The 25415-nt window shown below is 45.4% G+C and overlaps 1 protein-coding gene across 2 annotated transcripts; it reads left to right on the top strand.

The window, feature by feature from the left end:
* Nucleotides 1–592: 592 nt before the first annotated feature.
* Nucleotides 593–19658, top strand: LOC101772280 (DNA topoisomerase 1). Of its 2 annotated transcripts, none has more exons than XM_004965173.3 (21): nt 593–917; nt 1404–2449; nt 3944–4595; nt 4678–4764; nt 5568–5614; nt 6024–6133; nt 6865–6965; nt 7696–7788; nt 9339–9422; nt 9541–9624; nt 9803–9871; nt 12696–12755; nt 14272–14343; nt 15472–15579; nt 17712–17788; nt 17984–18067; nt 18206–18317; nt 18406–18495; nt 18600–18665; nt 18741–18836; nt 19077–19658. In XM_004965173.3, exons 1-21 carry the CDS (start codon nt 822–824, stop codon nt 19197–19199), a joined length of 3357 nt encoding a protein of 1118 aa, XP_004965230.1. In that variant the 5' UTR covers nt 593–821; the 3' UTR covers nt 19200–19658. The 2 variants fall into 2 exon arrangements, with proteins under 2 accessions (XP_004965230.1, XP_004965229.1); XM_004965172.3 differs by having other exon boundaries at nt 18564–18665.
* Nucleotides 19659–25415: the final 5757 nt, after the last annotated feature.

The following is a 25415-nucleotide window of genomic DNA, read 5'->3' as shown; positions in this document are numbered from 1 at the left end:
CACTTCACCAAAGGAGTCAGAGTCGAAGTTATTTTTGGAAGGAGCGGTAGCTCTACCGTTTTGCATATATCTATCTGTTAGGCTAAACCTAGTGGAAGTTTCATAGATGTTTCATGCACATTAAATACGGTGACACATCAACATATGTGATAACATGGCATGGTAGTTATAAAATGAGAGAGGGAAGGAATTTCATCAGGATGAAACTGTGTGTTTCCAAGACTATGAAACCTATTGAAACTTGCATTGGGGGCTATAGAGTTTCATTTCATCTAACAATAGCCAATCACATGCCTCACAATTAAATGTTATGGGCATCCTATGAAATTGTGAAATGAAACTGTGCACTAGGACTTCCTGTTTCATTCATCAGAATACATTTCATGGGATGACGTGGCATTCTTGGAAACAGATGAAACTGGGGCTAGCCAACGTGGATCTTTACGGGAAAAAAAATTCCAATATGGACCGAGCGTGGGCCTGAGTGGCAACACAGCCGCACGAATCTTGAAACCATCTCAGCCGCCAAAGCCATAACAAAATCATCCGGCGACAAAATCCGTAGATATTCCTCTGCCCCTGGGCCCTGGCCCCTCCAACCGGCGCCTTCCGCAGCTTCCGCTCCCACAGGCCATCTCCGCCGCGGCGCCGCCTGCTCCACGCCTCCACCCTTCCCTCGCCACACCTCCAATCCTCCTAGCAATCGCAATCCACTCCCACCTTGCCCCTAAAACCCTAGCTAAACCCCACCCGAAACCAATGGTCCTCCTCTCCTGAACGCGCGCCCGCCCTGCCCCGCTCCGCCCACGGCCTCGCTGGCCATGGCGCTCCAGCTCCGCCGCCTCCTCCCGCACGGCTATGCCCAGCGCCACCGCGCCGTCACCCACGCGCTCTTGCCGCCGCCGACCCCCGCAATGGTAAGTGGCTCCCACCCCGCGGAGAATTTCATCCAATGCGCAAGTTTACGTGCTGCGTAGTGCCGGGGTGGGGCGTGAACGCACTTGTTCGTTGTATTGCCCGTGAGGCACAGGCGAAGCTTTCTAGTTTTTTTTTTCCTCTTTGATGGGATAGCTATGTCAAGCTGCAGAGTTCTGCGTGGAACTATGTCATGGTGCACATTATTTTTTTTATCCCGTGGATACATATAAAACATCTTGGGCCCCTGCCAACTAAATGTGCAAAATTCTGACTGGCAAGAAATAGAAACGTGGTGCAATTGTTTTATTCACCCTTTTTTTTTCCTTTCGTTTGCATCAATTCATCGTCATAGGATTAACTCAACTAAGAACATGGCTGAAGATGAGAGGAATGATACAATGGTTCTACAGTGTTATACTCTGTTTATGGTGTTTAATTTGGGCTTTGCTTGTCCCTTATGTGTTGTCTATTTGTTGCCTTTACAGCTTCAATTCGGGGTGTTTCAGAGATATTCTTCCGCCGCCTGGCCCTTTTCACCTTTCCGTCCCTGTGAAATGTGCAGGGTTGCATTCAGGGGCAATTCATCAGGGCAACTATTTTCAAGAAATAGTTCCGGGGTTTCCCTACGGCCCAAAAGTAGTGCCTTTTTAACTACTGGGCTTCTTAGCAAGCATGGTTCTATATGTTTCAGAGCCACAGACAACTGTGGAATTGCTTTGAAGGCTAATAATATTGGTAATTCAAGACCATTCTCAACTGCATGCAATAAAAAACTAAGGTTCCTCATTAAAAATAAGAGTTCATTTGGAAACCTAAATATGAGAAGGGAAGGTGGAAGTGTTGCACACAGTTTGTTTCACAGATCTGAGAAACGACAAAGCACATTAGCTGCATGTAGTACCATTGCTGATGAGGCTTCAACATCTACTAGTACCAGCAGCAAGAGTGTTACTGATGCTAAGACTGACACTGCCAAGAGGAAGAGTTCTAGAGGAAGCAAAAAGGAAGTTCATGGAGATATGAAAGAAAAGAAAGTACCTACCAAGAAAAAGAGGATACTTGCTAGAACTCGTAAAGCTGCAACAAAGATGACCGAGAGTATTAGTGTAAACCAAGAAGACAAGAAGGCTGACAACTCTAAATCCAAAAAGGGTGCTGATAGTTCTAAAGAGAAAAAGGTGAATAATAGGTCAAAGTCAAAATCAAAGGTTTCTGCTGCTTTTACTGTGTCATCTGAAGCTGAAAGTTACATGAAAACCTCTAATGATGGTTCTCGTAGTGAGGCAAAGCCACTTGTACCACTGTATCCTCCCACAGCCAAATCAGTTGTGGTTGTGGAATCAGCCACGAAAGCAAAAGTTATTCAGAATTACCTTGGAGACATGTACGAAGTGGTACCAAGCTATGGTCATGTGAGAGATTTAGCAGGTAGGTCAAAATCCGTCCGCCCTGATGATGACTTCAGCATGGTCTGGGAGGTGCCTGCTGCTGCCTGGACACACCTTAAGAGCATTAAAGTAGCACTCAAAGGGTATGTTTCTTAAAGCGTGTAGTATGGATGCATCATTTCACATGTTTTGTACTTATATAAATTATAAAACGTAGATACTCTTTGGTTATTTGATATTAATTCTCTCTGTTGAAACACTGCCACTTTTTTTCCTCAAAGGTTTACACACATTAGTTACTGCATTTCTAATCATAAAAAAGTTATAGACAAAAACAATATCACATAGGCCTTTCGTAGAAGTTTGCTGTAACGCTTGATAGGTTCCAGTTCGCATGGATGTTTGCCTCCAGAATCTTTTATTGTATTCAGAGCCACATTTTCATGATGCCAATGTCCAATCCTTATAATTCCTGCAGTAAAAGTGGCAACAAAGGATGACCTTTTGCATTGTGGGCCTGTTTGTTTGAGCTTCTTGGCAGCTTCTCAGCGTTAGAAGCTCAAACAAACATCGAACTTCTTGTGCAGCTTTTGAAAAGCTGAAAGCTCAGAAAAGCTGAGTTTGTATGGAAAGCTGGAAAGCTCAGTTTTGTGAGCTTTTCGTAGCTTTCTGAGCTCAAAAAGCTAAACACTTCTTCTAAAAGCTAGTGGTGGCTTTTCAGAACCAAAAAGCCAGCAACAGCTTTTCGGAAAAGCTCAAAAGCTGCAGCAAACAAACAGGCCCTGTGTAGTTCTTAACTTTATTGAATTAAAGTTACTGGTTTTTAAAAGTATTATTTATAACACTGAGCCTAGACCCTAACGGAGACTATTTACCTTTGAGCATAACTAGATTTGCAAATTACAAATGTCGTATATATTTCTGTGGACAAGCAATTAATTTGTAGTAAATCTCCTGATTATTACACTGCATCCAAACTTATGAATTTTCAATGGCAGCTGCTAGAAAATATTAAAACAATTAGTAGTTTGTTCATTTGGGACTATGTAGTTTCTATAGCTAAGCAATCCCTGCAGATAGTTTGTGCTCTGATTTCTTATTTTTATGTTCCTATATGTAAGTATCACCGTCACCAGTTTTGTATGCTTACATTATTATTGTGATTGAAGTGTCACTGTCATCAGTTGTGTATGTTGACTCAACATGCTAAAGTATTACTTGTTGGTTTGATGTTTTTGTAGTATACATGTTGTGAAAGTAAATCAACTAAATTCTGTATGAATAAAGTTCTGTGGTTGCCCATATGTAAAATTTTTCTGTGATGGTGGTTCCTCTAGTTGTGTCTATTTTTAATCTTTTACTTATATCTTCCATTAAGATGGTAAAACATGGCCTCAGCTGTAGCTTGAACTGTATCCGAACATATCTTTTGCCCACCTGAACTATGTAATTTGACACTTTCCCTTAAGACCAAACTTCTGCTTATACTAATGATAGGTTATATTAATCTGAATTCAACTAAGTTAGTATCATGAAAGCTTGATACATCTGCAGACGTATTGCTGATTGATTTTACCCCTCGTGTTGTGAGGAATGGTTGATTGTTTTTTTTACCAATGCCCTTCTCTTTTCTCCAGAGCAGAAAATTTAATTCTTGCATCTGATCCTGATCGTGAAGGTGAAGCAATTGCTTGGCACATCAAAGAAATGCTTGAACAGCAAGGCGCACTAGGCTGCAATGTGACTGTTGCAAGAGTTGCTTTCCATGAAATAACTGAGGATGCAATAAAAAAGGCTTTAATGGCCCCGAGATATATTGACATGGACTTGGTTAATGCTTATCTTGCACGCCGTTCTCTTGATTATCTGATTGGGTTTGGCATATCGCCACTTCTGTGGAGGAAGTTGCCTGGTTGCCAGTCAGCTGGACGGGTCCAATCTGCTGCTTTGGCCCTTGTATGTGATCGGGAAGCTGAAATAGAACAGTTTAAGCCACAAGAGTATTGGACAGTACAGACAGACTTCACAACCCAGTTTGCAAATCCTTCAAGTGGAACATTCATTCCATCCCGTATAAAGCTTCTGAATTCAAAAAAGTTGGATCAACTTTCCATATGTTCTCAAGAAGAAGCACGAGCTATAGAAAAGAGGATTCATTCTTCTCAGTTTGAAGTTCTAGGTGTTAAAAGAAGTAGAATTCACAAGAATCCTCCGATGCCATATATTACGTCCAGCCTCCAGCAGGATGCAGCAAACAAACTACATTTTACTGCAGGGTATACCATGAAGGTTGCTTCTGCTAGACTCATTATGTAGCGCATTTATATGTAGTATAATCTGTTGGCTCACGCAACTCATTATATGACTGCAGGTTGCCCAAAAGCTTTATGAGGGTATCAACCTTTCCTCAGATGAAGCGACTGGGTTGATAACATATATGAGAACTGATGGGTTCCATGTAAGTAACACCCAACATTTTGTTGACTCAAGTAGTTTTACCTTGTTTATTGTTGTGTGCATATGTTCCACAAGTCTTTGTTCCCCTCTTCTTTACTTTCTATTTGAAAATTTCAAATTGATCATCTAGTTTGTTCATAGTCTAAAGTTAGTGCATTTACTTTAAAATGATCAAAACTATGCTGCAGCATTCAGGTGCATGTGTAAGCCTTCTGATTAAAGCAGTGGGTAGAAAGCTGGACAGTAGGAACTTTAAATGATGCATTCACTTGAGCAAAACACTTCTTTTGCATGATTACTGCATAACCACACATTTGTTGGCACTTAGTTGAGTTGTCATTAATAGGCTTCAAATAGTTTAAGCCTGCAAAGTTGATGATTTCGGAGTTCATAGTCAAAGCTAGACTGCTTGAAGAGTTCATGTTACTAGTATGCACCTTCTCTAATATCTTATGATAGATATACTACTCAAATTTACATTATGGAGATCAGAGAGCACGTAGATTTCTAAAATGCCACTTATCTGTGACTGTAGGGAGTAAAAGATAATAAGTACACTGAAACTTTAATTCACTAAAATTCTTGTATGAAACATTTCATGACTGGCATGCCAAATTGACTGAAGTTAGGTAACTAAAGTCTAAATGAATGATGCAATGGTACATGACGGACGCTTCTGACTATCCATTGATGTGAGATTTTCCAGAAAGTTGTCAATAAGAGATTATTGAAGATCCAATATACTAGATGTTTACTTGTTTAAATAGCGTGTTGACTTGTTTGTTCTCCTTTCACCCCTTGAAGATTTCTAATGGAGCTGCAGAAGACATCCGTTCATTGGTCAAAGAAAGGTTCACAACTTTCTCTCTAAAGTAGCTGCTAAGTCTCTTTCTAATTTAACATGGTGCTAATTTCTCTTGTTCCATTTAACATGTAATCCATGCTTAATCCAATAATTTGGTTGAGTTCCTATGGGATTTAGTTATACTAGTGGAAATTTTCAGAGTCGCTCATATTTGTTTAAGGCTTATTAGATGAACCCACAACTGTAAGACATATTATTCAAAAAAGAGCTGACTAATTTAAAACTCTTTAATTGGTCTGAACTCTGAAGATCTTTGACGACATGATAAGAGGGTTCAAGTTGTTGAGTGATGGTATTCCGCTCTAGTTTTGAGATTCTAGCACCTGATGTAATTATGTGAATCTGAATATGGTTTGTGGCCAGCAATTCTTCTTGTTGATTTGAATTTTCTTCAGATATGGTCAAGAGTATGCTTCAGAGAACATCAGGAAGTATTTAAAGAAGGTGAAAAATGCTCAAGAAGCCCATGAATCCATTAGGCCCACCAGTATCAGGAGGTTGCCATGTAATGAGTTACCCTGTGGTTTTGTTGATTTATTGCATTTCTTCAGTTACAGCTGCTAACTATCTCCTAGCAAACAATTTTGAGTAAGCTTTGGTACATGCATATTGCCCCATGGAGGTTATAATTCTATTATCTCAGATTCAAGAATCATCACCAAGATGTTGTTAGTAATGTACATGATATGCTATGATAGGTTTGGTTTCTTGTGGTCCACATTTCTTAATGAACAATATGTTGTACAATTCATGCCTTGTAATTCTGCCTCATACACTGCTTTATTATTTTCAGAGATTCGAGTAATGCTTGTATGAAAATTGCACTTGGAATTTGTTTGCATCATTGAGGGTGCTGTGTTGTGCAATCTGTAGTGAACATGCTTTATGGATGACCATTTCCACTTGATAATGGCAGTATCTGTCCTCCAATCAGCATGTTCTATTCGATTGCATGAGCTCCTTACATATATATAGTTTTTTAATTTATTTTGAAAGTGATGTCACTCATTATTATGTAGTTTTTTAATATATGGTTGCGACACTATATCTCTTGCAGCATCTTTGGTTGGAGTACTTGATGATGATTCTCTAAAACTGTACACTCTAATGGAATATGGCAATGGATTGCATGAGCACCTTACATATATATAGTTTTTCTAATTCATTTCGAAAGTGATATCACTCATTATTATGTCTGTTTTTTAATATATGGTTGCGTCACTATATCTCTTGTAGCATCTTTGGTTGGAGTACTTGATGATGATTCTCTAAAACTGTACACTCTAATATGGAAAAGGACAATGGCTTGCCAAATGGAAGCTTCCAGGACTGATCTGGTTGGTTACTCTTGCACTTCATTTTTCCCTATGGTTGATTTTGTTTTTTTATGATGGTGATAAGTTATGGTAAACAAAGTTCTATTGGCTAAGGAAAACCTTAATAAGTTGAAACATACAAGAAATTTGCAGCAGCCAGCAAGTGCTTCTAGCTGAGGAGACATGTTTCAGTTTTAGGATGTTTATTCCATTTTTCTTAATTTGTGGTAGATTAATGAGGCATCTCTGTATATGTTACCTACATTTCCAATATCATTAGCATTAGGTTTTTGGGTGAATATGATGTATAAAATTCAGTGTGGTATTAAAGCCAACTAGTCAAGTGGTCCGGTATGTGTCAACTAGTCAAGAAAAGCAATCGCAGCGCAGTATGTGTCCTTCTTGCAGACCTAATTGAGGCTACATGCTGGAGATTCACCATGAGCTTTCAGCTAACTGGTTGGTTTGTGAAACTTCATTTAGCCATGTTTCTTTGCATAGTTTATATGTTTTGTGTAACTAAAACCCTGTTTACAATTGTTGCCATCTACCTTAGGAACACAGCTGAGGAACTTCACTTCAGCTGTTGTCTTCAATAAAAACATTTGCTTAAAACACATCTGGTGTAGTAGATAGTAAATGTGACATCCTCATTCTCTAGCATGGGAAACATGTTAAAATTCTTTGTACTGTCTTTTTGTTAAATTTTAATTTATTAAGCGTTCCATCAAACTACATGCTTGCTCTGTAGATTCAAGTGGATATTGGAACTCCTGGAGGAGACCTGAGTTTTCATTCGTCTGCATCAAGACTGGACTTCAAGGGATACCAAGCTGTCTATGGGGTAAGTTCTAAAAGTATAATTATTGTACACTTGCTTCTTGCATCTTCTATGGATTTTAGAAATCCTCTATGGTGCAGTTATATTTGCACAGTCCTTCCTTTCTTGTACTTGAATTTCTTAAGAAAATGCGTTGGTTGGCTTTTAAGGTGGCCTTCCAATATTAGCTTGTGCTACTTCTTTCAGCCTACTGAGTAGCCTGATGACATTTTTGATCTATTGAATGTATCAATGTTAAAGTTTGATGGTTCGGAGGCCAATTACTTTTCTGGTATAGCTTTTATCATATACATAATCTTCATTTGCTTGCTATTTGTTTCGGGGTACAAGTACAACCGGATCAGATACTATCTGCCTAACCTAAACGTAGTGTTGTTACTCTTTAGAGATGAATTGCACTTCTGGAGTTTGGCCGGGGCTTGAGGTATATCTCACCTCCTTGCCCCCATGCCAAATGATAGCTAAAGTTCGTCGAGGTCGGGTTTTGTATGTATCAAAAAGGCAAGTATGTGCAAGCTTATTGTATGGTGAGAGTATGTAGTGCTGTATGGGTTCTAAACTTATTTTTCTTCTTAATATAATGATACGCAGCTCTCCTGTGTGTTCAAGAAAAAAACATACTATCTGGGAAAATTGGGTGGGTATTTGTTTTAAACTACACCGTTAATCATGACTTATGATATAATTCCCTACTAAACTCCCACAGCAAAGAAAGGATACGAAGTCTCTCTTAAACTCCCACTCTTAATTCTCTCCAAAAGCCAAACAAGGGAATAGGACTAAAAATTAAACTCAAGTCAATTCCCTAAGTGATCCCACCACTAATTCCCATGCCCCTTTCCCTCAGCTGCCAAACGCACTGTTGGTATGAACCAGCCTTGTTTTCTGCTAGTTTGAGTGGGTTTTCCCTAATGTGTTTAGCTTCTTGTACAAAGTAAAAAAAAGATAAACACACATGTCCTCGAAAGCAACTTTTAGTCGTTGGCATTCATATCATATCATGAATTTGTGATGTATGATATGCACTATTGCAAACGTGTAACCAGATGACCATTTATTTTTCTACTTCGCTATTGGGTTAATGTTTTGCTTGACGAACTCACTTATCTAGATGTAATCTATTTGCACTCATTCAGTATCAATTCATTCTTTTTTAATGTCGGTTAGGACATGGAAAGACAAATTTTTAGGTCACTTCATGGCTTCAGATATGCACAAAAATACATTTTTATATTGAATTGTTGCATAGTACATAATTTGTGTTATTTTGTAGCCCTGCAAGTTTTCCGTTGAATCCCTTTGTGGAGTTTGCATTCTTTTTCCTTAGGTTATTTCCTTCAAAACTTTTATCGAAATGCATGAGTTTGTTCTGATTCATCAGTGCCTTTGGCTTTTTTATGTTCTGGACTGAGCTCCGTTCCGTGCTGATGGTTAGGAGTAGGACTTTGCTTGAATGGAAGCATGGTTGTCAATTGCACTTTATGAGGAAATGTGTGCCAACTTTTCAGTTTACGAATTTAAAACTCAATAACAATAAACTTTGCTACTTTTAGGACATTGAGGCAAGTCCATCCAGCGACAGCTCTGAGGGAGATGCTGTGCTTGAGGCTAATTTTGAGGTCCTGTCCAAATTAAAGGTTAGCAGCTGCTGAACTATCGCTTGACGATTCCTTCCTTTTACTTCTCAAGCTACTGAGGTTATTGGCTATCATTCAACTATTCCAGTATGTTATTAACGCATCTCCTTTCTTCCAGGTTAAGGACTTTGTGTCTCCAGTTAATGTGCATCTTGGGCAACACTTTACTAAGCCACCACCACGTTATTCTGAGGGTGCACTGGTAAGCAATAATCTATTATGTTTTATTTTCACTTGTTTGCTCTGAGGATTGTCCATTTCTGCAGTGAAATAATGTTTCTTTTTACTGGCTTCTACTGCTACAAGATGCAGTGAAATAATGTTTCTTTTTACTGGCTTCTACTGCTACAAGATTTTCATATTATGCCTGTTATCTCCAGATTAAAAAGCTAGAAGAACTTGGAATTGGAAGACCATCTACTTATGCATCTATACTGAAAGTGTTACAGGTAATATAACATTCTACTTCCCTACTATTTTTACCATGGTATTGGAAGGCTATTTAGGTATGCCTAAAGTATATCTGTTAGCCTTTCTTAATTTAGACACATTCTGTTGATTTTTGTGCTGGATACTTAATTGCTAATATGTATCCGATGCCAAGTTTGGGCTGGGTGGCTCATGTAGATTCTGTCAGAGCGGTGCACTATAATTGTCTTGGATTTTGTGGGAATGTACATGGAGGCATGAGTTACTGGTCTATTTCAAGGGGTTAGTGAAGGGCTATCTGGCCTTCTTGCGCACAGTGCTGTTCCTTCCTGGACACAGCAGAGGATCTGTGCACATGTCTTCCAACGAAGGCTTATTGCATTGATGCCAAACTGATTGCAGTAGTTCTTAATGAGCTCGAATCCTATTATCAACTAATAGAATCATATACCTTACTTCCCTAACTTTAAAAAATTACCCCCGATGTCTTCAACTAATTGCACCGATACATGTCCTGAGCTGATATCAACAAGAGGCAATTCCTTACGGGCCAATAAAAAAGTTCGCAATTCCATATCTACCATCAGAAAAGTTCTTGCACCTTAGAAGCCACTACCTCAAATTTTTGTTTCCTCTCATACCACTGCAGTCAATTCTGTCACCCCATCTCACCGTTAGAGGTATAGAAGCTGTCACATTTTTGTGGGAATGGCCAAAGTGCCCCTCTTACATGGGGCCCTATTTGTCAAGCTCCAAGTCAACGGCTTCTTCCCACCCCTTCCATGGTGATGGTCCCCCCATCGTCGACCTCTCCTTTCCCCACCCCCGCTCCGGCGCTCCCCCTCCACCACCGTTGAGTCCAACTCTTCTACCGCCCTCCTCGCAGATGAAGCCGATGACATCACTCTCACCGGTCACCACCACCGACGGTAGTTGAGGTGTCATCGCCAATGGCCAATCCCGACGACGACCATATCGACAAGCTCAACGTGTCGGACGAGAACGCCGTGAAACCACGTCACTATCGCTGCCCGCATGCCGTTCCACCTCAACGCTGGCGAATCCGTGTCCGCTGTGTCCGGGGATCTCAAAACCTGGCCTAGTGGTGCTGGAGGAGCGCACGGCTGAGCAGTCAAGGGCAGGAGCGGCTCCAGCTTGGGAACGCGTGTGGGCGGGGATCGGCAAGCTTCTGGAGTGTGCCATTGTGTTCAGCCGCCGGCGTGAGCTCAGCCTAGCGGCCACCGCGCCGTGCACTTGATGGCCATTTCATCTTCCTTTTGGGTACTAGACTACTAGTACATAGCTAAGATTGATGCACGGGGATTATCTGTTCAAGGCCTAGCTCCTGCCTTCTCTCCCGGTGTTAGATTGGGTGCGCGTGCACGCGTCTGCCATCCAAGATTATCCCGTTCCATGAGTGGGTTGCGATGTGATTCCAACCAAAAAGCACGAGCTGTACAACGTGGGCTTCGGCTAAGGGGGGTGCGAGTGACTCTGGCTCGGGGATTCGCAGACGGGCGGAGGCGCAGGCGAGCATCGCGGGCGAGCAGAGGCCCAGGTGGGTGGTGCACCTCGCGCCGGCCGTCATGCCATACAAGAACAAGAAGAGGGAATACGAAAGGTGGAAGATGAGGGCAAAACGGTCATTGCGACCTGCTGTTAGCTGCCGTTGCAGTCAAATTAGACGGCAGTGGTGTCGAGGGAAACAGCAAAATGGACTAGTGGCACGTTAGGCACAATAACTTTTGTAGTGGTTGATATGGAATTGCGAACTTTTTTAATGGTACGTAAGGAATTGCCTCTATCAGCAATGGCTGCATGACTGCTTTCGCACCTGTAGGTGCGCTATAGGAAAGACTACATGCATATGCCACAAAATATAGCACACGCCATGCTGTCTTATAGTGTCCTGTCATGGGTGCATGTCACACTTGACATTTGGGTTGCAGTGGAAATTGAATGATGTTGGTCTGCATATGGGTCTGGGTGTAGACTGTAGAGTACTGAGCCTAGCTCAGTTGGTGGGTTTGTGGGTGTACACTCTCGCCGCCCATGTTTGGGTCGTCTTCAACTCAAATTTGCATGCCTATTTCTTCTTATTACAATGCCACCTAGATCCTTCTAGGTTGATTGAGTCCTTTTTTAGGGTATGCCGTATCAAGCATTGTTCTAAAAGCTGCTAGGTGCTAGGTGCTAGGTGCTAGACTGGGATGGCGCCTAGCGTCTGATTGCTTAATAGGTAAACTAGACAGGAGGGTGGTGTGTAGGGTATAGCGGGGTGGGAGGGTGGTGCTGTTGCCTGGTGTCTATGAGCAGGGGTCTCAATTTGGTATATAAGTTGGTTAAGGTTGATGTTGAGCTATCATAATCGTAGTCTTTTGGTTCCATTCATCGTGGACCAGGGTTTATGAACTGGTGCTCTGGTAGTAGAGCCCTTTTCAGTGATGAAAAAAAGGGACAGATACATATTCTCTCTCTGCTAATACTATCCTCCTTCACATTCCCTTATGCTCTTCCTTTTCTATATCCCTGATCACTACCAGTTTCTTAAAGCTGAAGTCATATAAGTTTAAACCGCTGATTATAGGTCATTTTCCCTGGCATTTGGTGCTAATACCATGAGAGGACAAAGCAATAAAAAGGCACACTTATTTTTTTCCCCCAGATCACATTCAGAACTAGCGCACTCTTATGCCTTTGAGTTTGGATAGCAACAACATATTGGTGAAAAACAATTGCAAAGTTTTAGAAATCTACTATGCACTAAATCTTACCTTCGTTCATTGTCATTAGTGCTGACTTGTCCACGAGGATAATAGTATTTTCTATACTTGTTTTGTTCAGGACCGGAAATACGTGACAATAAAAAGTCGAGCTCTGCACCCTGAATTCCGCGGTCGAATGGTTTGTTCTTTTTCCTGATTTGATGTCCTCCCTTTGGAATGATCCTATATGATCAAATATCTTTAGCTCTGTTATCATCTCAATTTTTTGTACATTTATTCTAAGACAGATAATACTTCAGGTAAATGCATCATTTTGTATTAGATAATCTATTCTGCAAATGCATATCATTTTGCATAGGGAAAATTGGATCTGCACCATCAATAGATCCAAAGTTTAGAAAAATACCACCAAAAGATTGAACTTTAGAATATTATCATTAAAAGGTTACTCCGTTGTTGCCTTCTACCATTCTGTTAACTGGACGTTATCTAGTGATTGAAAAAAAGAAGCTCGCATACACCCCAGCCCCAAACACACGCGCGAAACAGCAGAAGGGGATTGCCAAGACCATATGCCTGGCGAAGCACCTCCCTGGATGTGGTGGCTCCAAGTTCCCAAGTCCGAACCCTGGCATCAGCCATGGCTTCGCGGAACCGCAGGATTGGAATGTGGGGGCCACGGAGGACATGCCGTGGCTCCGGCATTGAATGCTGGTGGCGAGGCACCTATCTGGCCTCATCCCATGGGTTCCAGCGACTCCAGTTGAGCGGCTGGGAACTGCTTCCGCTGGGGAGCCACGATCCCCTTTCAGGGCTGCGTGTGTGCGTGTGTTTGGGGGCTACCATCAGAGAAGTGTGTAGGCTATGTGCTATTCGTTCTTGAGCTACTTAGAGAAGCTCAAGACTAAAAGCACGTGGAAAAGGCATGGAATTATTAATCTGCCACACGCATGGAAGGAGTATAACTGCAGAAGGTGCAAGTGTAAATTAAACCACCATCACGCTGCCCCTAGCGGTTGCTGATGCTGCCACTGCAAACTCTGCCTCATCTGATCGCCCTTGCTGGTCCGCATATTACTGGAAGAGGAGGTACCAGCATGAGTTTTTCTTTTCTTTTTCCAATCAGTAGTTAACGTCGAGTTAACAGAAGTGGTAGAAGGCAATAACGGTGTAATCTTATGATGGTGATATTCTAAATCTCGATCTTTTAATGGTATTTTTCTAAACTTTGGATGTTTTGATGATAAAGATCCAATTTTCCCTTTTGTATAATGTATCTTTATTTGACTATTTCATTTGTCTCTTATTATTATTTGTAAACAATGCAAGTTTTCGCCAAAACATCTAAAGTTTACCTTTATCTCTAATGATCTCAGAGTATATTTGTATGGTTTTGCTAGCAAAATGCCTGATTACATCTTGCCATTACATTCTTGTGCATTTTGTGGTGTTTACCGTTGCTTAGAAATTCCCTTCCCTAGACCCTGCGAACTTTAGCACTGGGTATTCCCCCTTTCCCTTTTCCAGCTCAATGACATGTTTCCCATATCAACACCAGTTATATTTATAGGCCCTGTTTCAATTTATCTGAGTTTGCTTGTGTTTTTTTTTCTCGAGCACTAGCTGAGTTTGCTTGTCCTAAATTAAATTCCAATTTGTCTTATTTTGGTGTTCAATGTCTTCTCATTTTTCAGGTTTCGGCATTCGTTTTGCACCATTTCTCTGAGGTTGCTGATTACAGCTTTACAGCTAACATGGAGACAGAGGTAGTAAACATTTCTCAGTTTATAGTTTATGTGGTTTATACCATAGTTCTAGAAACCTGCCTAGGCTGGCTGGTTGGTGGCTACTGCTATTAAATATTAATTAAACCAATATGAGAATTCAGGAAAGCAGCACATCCTAATGGACACTGGAACGCTTCTAACTGTGCTCATGATTATTCTTGTATTCAAGACATTAGCAACATTTTTATTATAACTGGAAATGATTCAAGACATAAGTCATGAACTCATGGTGCTCTGGCCAGCAACCCTGGGATGCCAAGAGCGCTTAGATGTCAGTTAGATGATGAAGACTATACTTACATAGCATTGCTTCTATATGCCTCATATGTAATAATTTCATAATAATCACAAATTAATCTAATGTTCCAAGATGAAGAGGACTACTACCATGAGTCTAATTTTTTTTATTACAATTACTAAGTTTCTCAGTGATAATAGAAGACAAATAAATATTGTAGTAGTTTGGTGTGGTAACCCAATACAATTTAAAGTGTGAACGGCAGTTGAGAGGGGCAGATGAGAGCTGAGGGTCGCAGAGAATCCACAGCACTGTTTAGGACACGTCAGCAACTTGAAACTAGCCCTAGACTGTCAATTTTTCAGTACACATTGTTAATTTCTGTGCTTCCCCGTGCATGCTAAATCTGAATTAAAATATGATAACTACAAACTGTAGTGAGTGTAATGAGGAAAACAATGCTCGTCACAAGTTCACAGTATAAACATATCTCGGAGACGGATCTGAATTTGGGCTTGTCTTGGAAGGGGAAGATCCCCCTCATGATGCCTTCACACTGCAGTGTGTTATGCCTGGGGAAAAGCAGTATAGTTGATTTCTTAATCACCCTAATTCTGTAATGAGCTAATTATGAGAAGCCATAAAAAGCATGGGACTCAAGCAAGACAATCCGCTTACCTCATGATTATATATTTCTGAAGATTTTTCTATTAGCTCTGGTATCTGCAGAACTATTGCAATCAGAAAATGAACTTTATATTGCTACCAATAGCGTTTAATTTATCCTTTATAAAAACATCTTTCAGTAATATGCAAAAATTAATTGGTTGTTAAATCGTATTGAAGTTCCTTTTCTTTGACATTAATAGCTAGACAATGTATCTGCTGGTTCAACTGAATGGAAGGGTCTTCTGAAAGATTACTGGGAACGATTCAGTAAATATTGTGCAGATGCTAGTAAACTGGATGGCAGAAAGGTAAGATTTATTTTAATTTCTGAGTATGCTGGTGTTGGTTAATTGCTCAGCTCATTTGCTTCTCTCTTCCTTTTGCAAAGTCAATGGAGCTGGTAGAGCTCCTGGCCTGCTACTGGGTCCTGCCTGCTGTATATGGCAGCAGTGCCATGAGTAGAAGGGCAAGCATGCCCTGTCATGTATTGTGCTAAGTAGTAGGTAGTTGGTAGTTGGTAGAAGCACTCATTCTAATATGTACTCTAGTTTGACTTTAGTCTCTATAAAGAGTAGAAGAGCAGCTGCAGCTCAATTCAGTTCAGCAGCACCAAAATTGAAACTGATTGTGTGTGTGTGCTCTGTTCTCTATCTCCTTCTTCTACCTCCAGCTTATGTTTGTGTGAGTGTGGCTGTGAGGTCAGGGAACTCACCTTGGCCATTGCCAACAAGTGGCATCAGAGCCGCATTCTTAGTGATTCAGCGCAGCGATGGCTGAGAGAGGGCGAGGACGAGGGCGCCGGCCGTCTCTGTCACCAGAGCGTCGCGGGGCGACGTGCGTGGTGAAGAAGATGGTGTGGGACATCGGCGGCGTGCAGTACCCCATCCTCACCCGCGGCAACTACGCTGAGTGGGAGTTGATGATGAAGGCCAGGGGCCTTTGGAAGTCTGTGAGCATCGGCACGGACGATGAGCAAGAAAGACCAGATGGCCATGGAGGCCATCCTGAAGGGCGTGCCGTCGGAGTTCTCCGTTGCGCTCGGCTCCAAGGTCACAACGAAGGAGGCCTAGGAGAGCCTCAAGACAATGTGCCTCGGCAACGACTGCGTGCGGAAGGCGAAGGCGTAGCAGCTCCGCCCCGAGTACAAGGCGATCGTCTTCCGCAACGTTGAGGCTGTCGAGGACTTCACACTCCGGCTCACGACGATGGTGAGCCAGTTGGGGTCGCTGGGCGACACCATCACCGAGGAGGATGCCGTCACCAAGTTCCTACAAGTCGTGCCATCATGATTCGTCCAAATTGCAATGTCAATTGAGACGTTGCTCGAGATGAGTGAGCTCACGATTGAGGACATTGCGGGGCGACTCAAGGCGGTCGAGGACCGCGTCGTGGAGGCGCTGGCGCACACATCCGCCGGCGGCCAGCTGCTACTCACTGAGGAGCAGTGCGCGGTGCGTGTGCGTGTGCGCGAGCGGAAGGCAGGGGAAGGGTCCTCTATTTCGCGAGGCGGCGGTGGCAGCAGACGCGGAAGAGGGCGCAGCAAGACAAGGAAGAAGGGTGGTGGTGGGCGCGTTAGCAAGGACCAGTGCCTGAACTGTGGCAAGATCGGGCATTGGGCCCGCGATTGCAAGCAGCCGCGCCGCCAAGACCGCGTGCACCTGGTCCAGTAGGATGACGAGGAGCCCGCCCTCCTGATGGTGCAGGTTTGCGCTCTCAGCGACGTGGTTGAAGAAGCCCCGCGTGCACGCGTCGTGCTCGATGAAATGCGAGTTCAGGTGCACCTCGGAGAAGAAGGTGGCGGCGGCGGCGGCGGCGGCGCGGAGATGAAGATGTGGTGTGGCTGTGAGTTCAGGGAACTCACCTTGGCCATTGCCAACAGCTGGTTCTTTGATGATACAAGTTCTCTTAGTTTTGGTTTTGGATGACAATCAAATCAATCTTTTTGAATGACACATCAACTGAAGTCAACTATTTCAGGTTCATTTCTCTGGTTAATAGATTAGGGTTTTTGCTTTGGTAGGATTTTATCCATAGTCCTGTATTGCCTAAAACTGATCAAGTCTGCATTTGCTTTGAAGAAAAAGACATGAGAAATGGCAAACTACAATATTTCTCTGTGTCTCTGCTGATGCATCTTGGTTAAGTAGATATTTAAAAACTGTCCACTTATATCACCCAACAGACCACGGTTCTGGTTGAACCCTACATATGTGCAAAGGGAGCTCCAAAATATTTTTTGGGGAGGACTGAACACTTCTTGGGGGCAAAAGGTGGCATGGTCAACTGGCTGAGTCCAGATAGTTTCACAATAGTCTAGCGTAGCATTGTGTTGCTTTAGCTTCTTTGGAGCATGGAATTGCTGAGTTCAACATGCACATTTAGTACTATTGATATACCTGTAAGCACTAAACTTTCGAAACTAAATTTGACATTATTGCAGGTAGAAAGAATGTTCGAAGAAAAATTTGGTCCTATCCTCTTTCCTGATGATGATAAGGACAGTAGAATTTGCCCTAGGTAATGCATGTCACATGTACCTTTAAGCTATCTTCCATGGATCGTACATATTGAATACTGGAAATCAAGATATTTGCAATATTCATTCAGGTTTCTGTTATGGCTAACCTTCAATGTGATTGTATTATGGGATGCATTCACGTTTGTAATTATCAACATCCTTTTTTTTTGTGTGTGTGTTTCCAATTCCTGCAGCTGTTCTGAGGGAACCCTGAGATTTAAAGTAAGTAGGTATGGTGAAGGTTACTTTATAGGCTGTGATCGACATCCGAAATGCAAGTATGACCTTGTTCACCCCCACTATAAATTGAATACCTATATTCTTCATTGTCACTTGCTATGTATTATGAGTTCCAGGTTTATTTATTGATTGTTGATGATTATTTTCATACCTAATCACTGGTCTAATTACTGTAGATACATTGCTCGCTCATTGTCACAGCAAGAAGATGATACCGAACCCATAGATGAAAGTCCTAAGTCTTTTGAACCCAGGTTACTAGGTGTCATGCCTGATTCTGATAAAAAGGTATTTTCAATTTATGACATTCAGATTTGTTATTTGCAAATTTGTAATGTGAATTAAGTGTGTAACAACTTTATTGCTCAATCTACAGGTGTTTTTGAAACAAGGTCCGTATGGTCACTATGTCCAGGTTGGAGAGGACAAAAAGGGACTGTTTCCAAAAAGGGCTTCCCTTTCTGAGGTGATCATTACCTTATTTTTTCTAAATTAAAAGGAAGCCCATAACCAACAATTTTCCATCCTTTTCAGGAGCTCAAAACAACTGTTATTGACCTCTTGTTTCAGGTCAAAGATATAGATACTGTCACTCTAGAAGATGCAATTGAGCTGTTGCAATATCCCAAAATTCTGGTACACATTTCTCTGAACTGTAGCTGTTGGTGCTTTTTGTTGAGTTGGGTTCCATGATATTGTATTTTCCTACAGGGAAAACATCCCGATGATGAGCATCCTGTACTTATAACACATTCTAAACTTGGATACAACATCAAGCATAGGAGATCTCTTGCTGCAGTTCCAAAGGTACATGCTACCATCATAACATTTTAGTTTCAGAAACCAGAGTACCAGACTAACATTAATATATGTATTAACATATCAGCTATGATTGTCCGATTCCTTGTGTTGTAGCCATATAAAAGAAACACATTTCAAAGTTTGATACATTTTTATTTTTCATGTGCATTTATTTTTTATCGTGTTTGGTGAATTTGGAGGCTTTACTTGCAAGACTGATAATATCTTGAAAATGTTTGATAACAGAATATGGATCCGAAGGAGATCACGCTTGAGCGTGCACTGAAGCTTCTGAGTGGTAAAAGTGTCAGACAGATTGGTCGGCCAAAGGGGAAAGCTAAAAAAAAGGAACCCGTTGAATGGCATTAGTGAAGCCTAAACTCGTTGCAAAATCTGAAACGTGTGTGATTGATTGTTGATCAGTTGTATCCGTGCAGAAAATTCAGAGACGGTCAGCACAAAGCATGAGAAGTCAATATTCATACCATAAATTGGTTCGGCCTTCAGCATGGTCAGCACAAGGCTCTCTGCGTGACAATGAAGCCGGTCAACAAGAACATGAACTGCGCTTCACAAGCTGCCTTACATTTGATACCTAATGCTGGGTTTCTCCACACTGGCCAGGGGGCTAGGGTGATACATAACTAGTCAAATTCAGGTCATCTTTTCATTTCATTTTTCTCGTAGTCGTCATCAGAAGTTGTATAGAAGACTATACACTCATAGGCTGAATTTATACATGTTTGCAAGTCCCAGGCTCCCTGCTGCCTACATTTTTGTACTGAAGGTAACCGTCTTAATTCAGAAAACACAACCATTTGTAATGCTGGTTTGGTGTGGCCTTACGGGAGCTAGGCTGCTTTTTGGTCTTCCATTATGCTGGTTCCAATTTTAGCAATCCCACAATCAACATAAATAAAAACAAAAAACCTTTCGGATTTGAGAATCGGTGATTTGGAAGATGATTTTCAGAAGGAAGCTACAAGTAGCTGGGATAAGTCCTCACGCCCTTTCCACCTTAAAGCAAAGTTTCTATCTTCAGACTTGCGAAAATGGAGGAAAAGGAAAACTAATCGGAACTCTCATCGACAAGCAATTGAGGACAGCATTTCTCAGATTCAGAGACTCCCTCCAAACCTTCGGAACCACTCGTTGGAAAGAGACTTAATCCAGCAGCATCAAATAATCATGGACAAGCAGGCAGATTCCATAAACAGAGATACAAAAAGCTTTGGGTTTCTGAGGGGGATAGAAACACCACTTTTTCCAGCAGGCTATTCTGAAGAGAGCTAGGAGAAATAGGATAGTTTTTCTTACAGATGAATGTGGGAATCCACTCACAACCCAAGATCAGATTGCAACCTGCTTCAATAACTATTTCAAAAATCTTTTCTCAAGTCAAGTGTCAGCAGTTCCACTATATACCTCGGCAAAATAGTGTGGATGAAGATACAAATTTCGATTTCACAACCTCTATTCCTGGTAAAGCTGAACTACGGGAAATCCTAAAGAACATGAAGAAAGATGCAGCCCCTGGCCCTGATGGATTCAATGTAGCCTTCTACAGAGCTTCATTGTTAGGATCTGAACTGTAACTCTCATCGAGAGGATGGCACTAGGAAGAGTTGGGGCAATATTCTGGGTTTTCTTTCCACAATACCATATCCAACCAAGGGTTGGGGATACATATTTATAGCTGGCCTAGCAGCCAAGCATCAAGGCATATGCTAGTTTAAGATGCCTTTTTGATGCTGTCCTATCTAGTCTAAGATGCCTAGGACTGTCCTACCCTAAAAGTAGTCAACAAAAGTGGTGCTGCAGCAAGCATATGCTGCAGCCCCATTGTCCTCCAGTCAACATAGCAGCTGCAACACAAGGACCAGCAGCTGGAGCACAAGGTACAGCAGCTGCAGGACAAGGACCAGCAGCTTCAGCACAAGGACCAGCAGCAAGACTTATCCAGCATTCTCCCCCTAAGTCTTGTGCGTCGTCTTGTGGGAAAGTTGGACCATCCCGGTCCTGGAACAAAGCTCAAGGAACTTGATCCTCCCAAGGGGCTTGGTGAGTAGGTCCGCAAGCTGATCCTTGGTGTTGATGTAGCTCGCCTTGATGCTTCCTTCCTCCAAGCAGCCTCGGATGAAGTGGTACCTCACCCGGATGTGCTTGCTCCGCTCATGGAAAACGGGGTTCTTTGCCAGGGCCAGAGCGGACTTGCTGTCCACCCTGAGCTCCACCGCTCTAGTGTCTCTGCCAAGGAGATCACCGAGCAGTCGGGCAAGCCAAAGCGCCTGAGTCAAAGCAGTGGAGGCCGCTATGTATTCGGCCTCGCAGCTGGACAGCGCCACCACCTGCTGCTTGACCGACTGCCAGCTAACGAGGCACTTGCCGAGGAAGAAGAGAATCCTGCTCGTGCTCTTGCTGGTGTCGATGTCGCCGGCGTGGTCGCTGTCGCTGTACCCGACGAAGTGTGCCGCTCCGGGACACCTCGGGTAGAAGAGACCGTGGTCGAGGGTCCCCGCAATGTAGAGGACGATCCTCTTCACGGACTGCTGGTGCTCCATCGTGGGTCGCTGCATGAACCGGCTGACGTAGCCAATGGAGAAAGCCAAGTCCGGTCGTGTGTGGGCGAGGTAGCGAAGGCTCCCCACAAGATGCCGGTACTGCATAGCGTCTACCTCCTCCGTCGTGCTGTTGCGGCTCAGCTTCAGCCTCTCCTTCATCGGAGTGAGAGCTGGGTTGCAGTCGGTGAGCCCGGCTAGCTCCACGACGCGCTTGGCGTAGGCGGTCTGTCGAAGCGTGATCCCAGAGTCATCCTGGTGCACCTCGATCCCCAGGTAGAAGGAGAGAGGCCCCAGGTCACTTATCTGGAAGGTGGCCTTCATTTCTTCCTTGAACGCCGCCACCTCCGCATCCTTGGTGCCGGTGATCACCAAGTCGTCGACGTAGACACCCACCAGCAGGGCATTTTCTCCATTGCCCCGCCAGTAGATGGCCGCCTCGTGCGGGCTTTGCTCGAAGCCCATCCCTTTGAGCGTGGAATCCAACTTGGCATTCCATGCCCTCGGTGCCTGCCGCAGGCCATAGAGGGCCTTGCGCAAGCGCAGCACCTTACCCTCCTTGTCGGGGATCACAAAACCCGACGGCTGGTGCACGTAGACCTCCTCTTTCAAGTCGCTGTTAAGAAACGCCGACTTGGCGTCCATGTGATGAACGTGCCAGCCTTCCTGGGCGGCCAGCGCAAGGAGGAGTCGCATGGACTCCATCCGTGCCACGGGGGCGAAAGCATCGTCGAAGTCGATCCCCTCTTGCTGCACGAACCCGCGTGCCACCAAGCAAGCCTTGTGCTTGACGATGGCATCAGCTTCATCCCTCTTCAGCTTGAACACCCACTTAAGGGTGATCGCGCGGTGACCACGAGGGAGGTCAGCAAGCTCCCAGGTGCGGTTCTCCTCAACCGCGTCCATCTCCGACTGCATCACGACGCGCCATGCCGCGTGTCTCTCGACCTCCGCGAAAGACCGAGGTTCGCTGTCATCGCACACAAGGTGCAACTGTGCCTCCAGGTTGTGAGGCACCAGTCCCGGCACCGGCTGGTCGCCGAGGAGGTCTTCCATCGTACGGTACAACAACTACTCGCCGTCGTGGTATGCGTCGATGCGCTCCTCATCGTGAGAGAGCGGAGTAGCGAACTCCACCAGGCTGTGCTCGACATGAGCTAGTGTCGGAGTAGACGTGCCCGGAGGGGTGGTCGTCGGTGCTGGAGTACGTGGCGTCACCGGCTGTGGTGGTGCCGGCGAGAATCTCATTGTAGCCAAAGTCGCGGCTGGAGAGTGTGGCGCTGCCGGAGTAGCAGGCGTCGGAGTCGGTGAAGGTTCGGGGACTGGGGTAGGCACGCTCGGCGAAGAAGAGCTGCCTACTCCCCCAGCTTCCTCGAAGTGGACGTACTCGACAGTGAAGTCGTTGTACGTCGGAGTCGAACCGTCGTCCACCGCCTTGTCCCACACCCATCCTCACCCTTCGTCGAACACAACATCGTGCGTTGTGCGCACACGCTGTGTCTCCGAGTCGAGAATGCGGTAGGTCTTCGAAGCCTCCGCGTAGCCGATGAACACTCCTGGAGTCCTCCTGTTGTCAAGCTTGCCGATGTGGCCAAGCTCCTTGGCAAACGCAAGGTAGCCGAAGACTCGCGGGTGGGACACCGCCGGCTTGCGCCCATGCCAAGCCTCGTATGGCGGCCTGCCGTCGAGCGCCTTGGTGGGCGAGTGGTTGAGGATATAGACAGCCGTCACCACCGCCTCTCCCCAGAGAACAACCGGCATCCCCCTCTGCTTGAGGAGGGCTCGAGTCATCCCCACAACTGTCTGTTTGCACCACTCGACGACGCCGTTTTGCTGTGGGCTGTAAGGCGCGGAGTAGTGGCGCTGAATGCCCTCATCAGCGCAGTACGACGCGAATTCAGCCGCTATGAATTCGCCGCCGTTGTCGGTGCGCAGCACGCGCAGCTTGCGGCCGCACTCTGCCTCCGTAGCAGCCTGCGTGCGCCTGATGGCGTCCGCAGCCTCCCACTTGCTGCCGAGGACCATCACCCACATGTAGCAGGAGAGGTCGTCGACGAGCAGCAAGAAGTAGCGTCGTCCTCCGGGTGTGGCCGGTGTCATCGGGCCACACAAGTCCCCGTGCACGAGCTCGAGCCTCTTCTTAGCTTGGAAGCTCGCCTGCTGGGGAAAGGGGAGCCGCCTCTGCTTTGTCAACACACAAACATTGCAGAACTGCTCCACATGATCGAGACATGGCAGGCCTCACACCATCTCCTTGGCACTGAGCCGCTTCAGAGCCTCGAAATGAAGGTGCCCGAAGTGCTCGTGCCACTACCACACATTGTCGTCCCGACGAGCAGCAAGGTAGAAGGGTTGTGCCACCTGCACATTAAGGATGTAGAGGTGATTTGCGCCTCTGGTTACCTTGGCAAGAAGGCGACGATGGCGGTCCCAAATCCTTATGACTCCGTCATCGATCACCACGCGCGAACCGTTCTCTTCCAGCTGTCTTAGGCTGATGATAGTGTTCCTCAGCGCGGGGATGTAGTACACTTCGGTGAGTAGCCTGTGCTCTCTAGACTCGGTGGTGAAGATGACGGAGCTGACGCCCTTGATCTCTACGCGGGAGGCATCCCCAAACTTGACGGTGCCTCGGACGCTAGAGTCAAGCTCGGTGAAGAACTCCCACCGACCAGTCATGTGCTGGGTCGTGCCGGTGTCGAGGCACCACCCCTCAGTCTTATCGTTGCTAGAGCCGTCGCCGAGGAAGGCGTGTGCCCTCAGCTCGTCAAGGTGGAGGAGAATCGCTGCGGCCGATGCCACTGGAGTTAGCTCGATGCTTGCATGTGCCAGGAGCAGAGCCGGCTCCTCCTCCTCTGCTAGTGCGACGTGAGCCTGGCCACGTCTTGGCTGTCGACAGTCCTTGGCCCAATGGCCAAGCCTGCCACAGTTGTGGCACGCGTCGTCTCGTGGCGGCCTGTGCTCGCCGACGGCACCACCCTGGGCGCCTCCTCGCGCGTCGCCAGCATCACCTTGGGCACCTCCTCGCGCGCCACCCTCGACGCCTCGTCGCGCCTTGGGCGCCTTGCATGGCTTGCCGCGCCTGCGGCTGCCTGTCGAGGAAGAAGGCTCCCCTTTCTTCCGATCACCCTGGCGGGCCTCCCACTGCTCCTGAGTGAAATGGAGCTTCCCGCCAATGATGACAGGCCCTGAGGGAGGCTGTGACTCGTCGTTGTTGACAATCTTGAGGCGACCTATCGCCTCCTCGATCGACATCCTGGAGAGGTCCAGCACACTCGATCGAGCAAGCGATTTGCTTGTACTTCTCGGGTACGCAGCGGAGGAGCTTCTTGATAGCTCTCTCCTTGCCGTAGGTGTTGTCACCGTACTGCACCATCTTCTGCAACAGAGTGTTGAGACGGAGAGCAAAGTCATCAACGTCCTCACTTGGCTTGAAGGCCAGGTTCTCCCATTCCTTGCGAAGTGCCTGCACTGTGGACTTGCGGGCGCGGTCGCTGCCGATGCGTGCCGCAACGATGGCATCCCAAGCCTCCTTGGCAGTCCACTTCCTGGAAAGCGAGAACTGCATCTCGAGCGGGACTGCAGCGATGAGGGCGTCCAGCGCCCGTCAATCCTCATCGTAGTCGACGTCACCGTACCGGACTGCCTCCCACATGTGCCGCACCTGGAGCCTCACTCTCATCACCGTGGCCTACTCGATGTAGTTGGTCTTGGTGAGGGTAGGCCACCCACCACTAGGGCCGACTTCCCTGGCAACAGCCTGGGCCCCGTGGTGACCATGACGGCGGTCCGGGGAGGGAGAGCCGTGCTGCCTGTAAGGGCCGCGCCCTTCGTCGACCCGGCCACCGCGTCGCCGATCGAACTCCATCTCCGCCTCCAGCTGGGCTGCCCTCTCCCGCAATTGCTAGACCTCCAGTGCAAGGTCCATGTGTGGGTCGCCCTGGGAGTCGCGGTCACCATGTCCGCTAGGAACACGGTCGTCGCCCCCCTCCCACCGGGAGCACCGCCGGCGCGTGCACGCCCGTCT

The sequence above is a fragment of the Setaria italica genome, chromosome IV, assembly GCF_000263155.2.
Source record: "Setaria italica strain Yugu1 chromosome IV, Setaria_italica_v2.0, whole genome shotgun sequence".
Taxonomy (NCBI): Eukaryota; Viridiplantae; Streptophyta; class Magnoliopsida; order Poales; family Poaceae; genus Setaria; species Setaria italica.
Note: the sequence above shows the minus strand (reverse complement) of the source record. Positions and strands in the feature narration are given on the sequence as shown.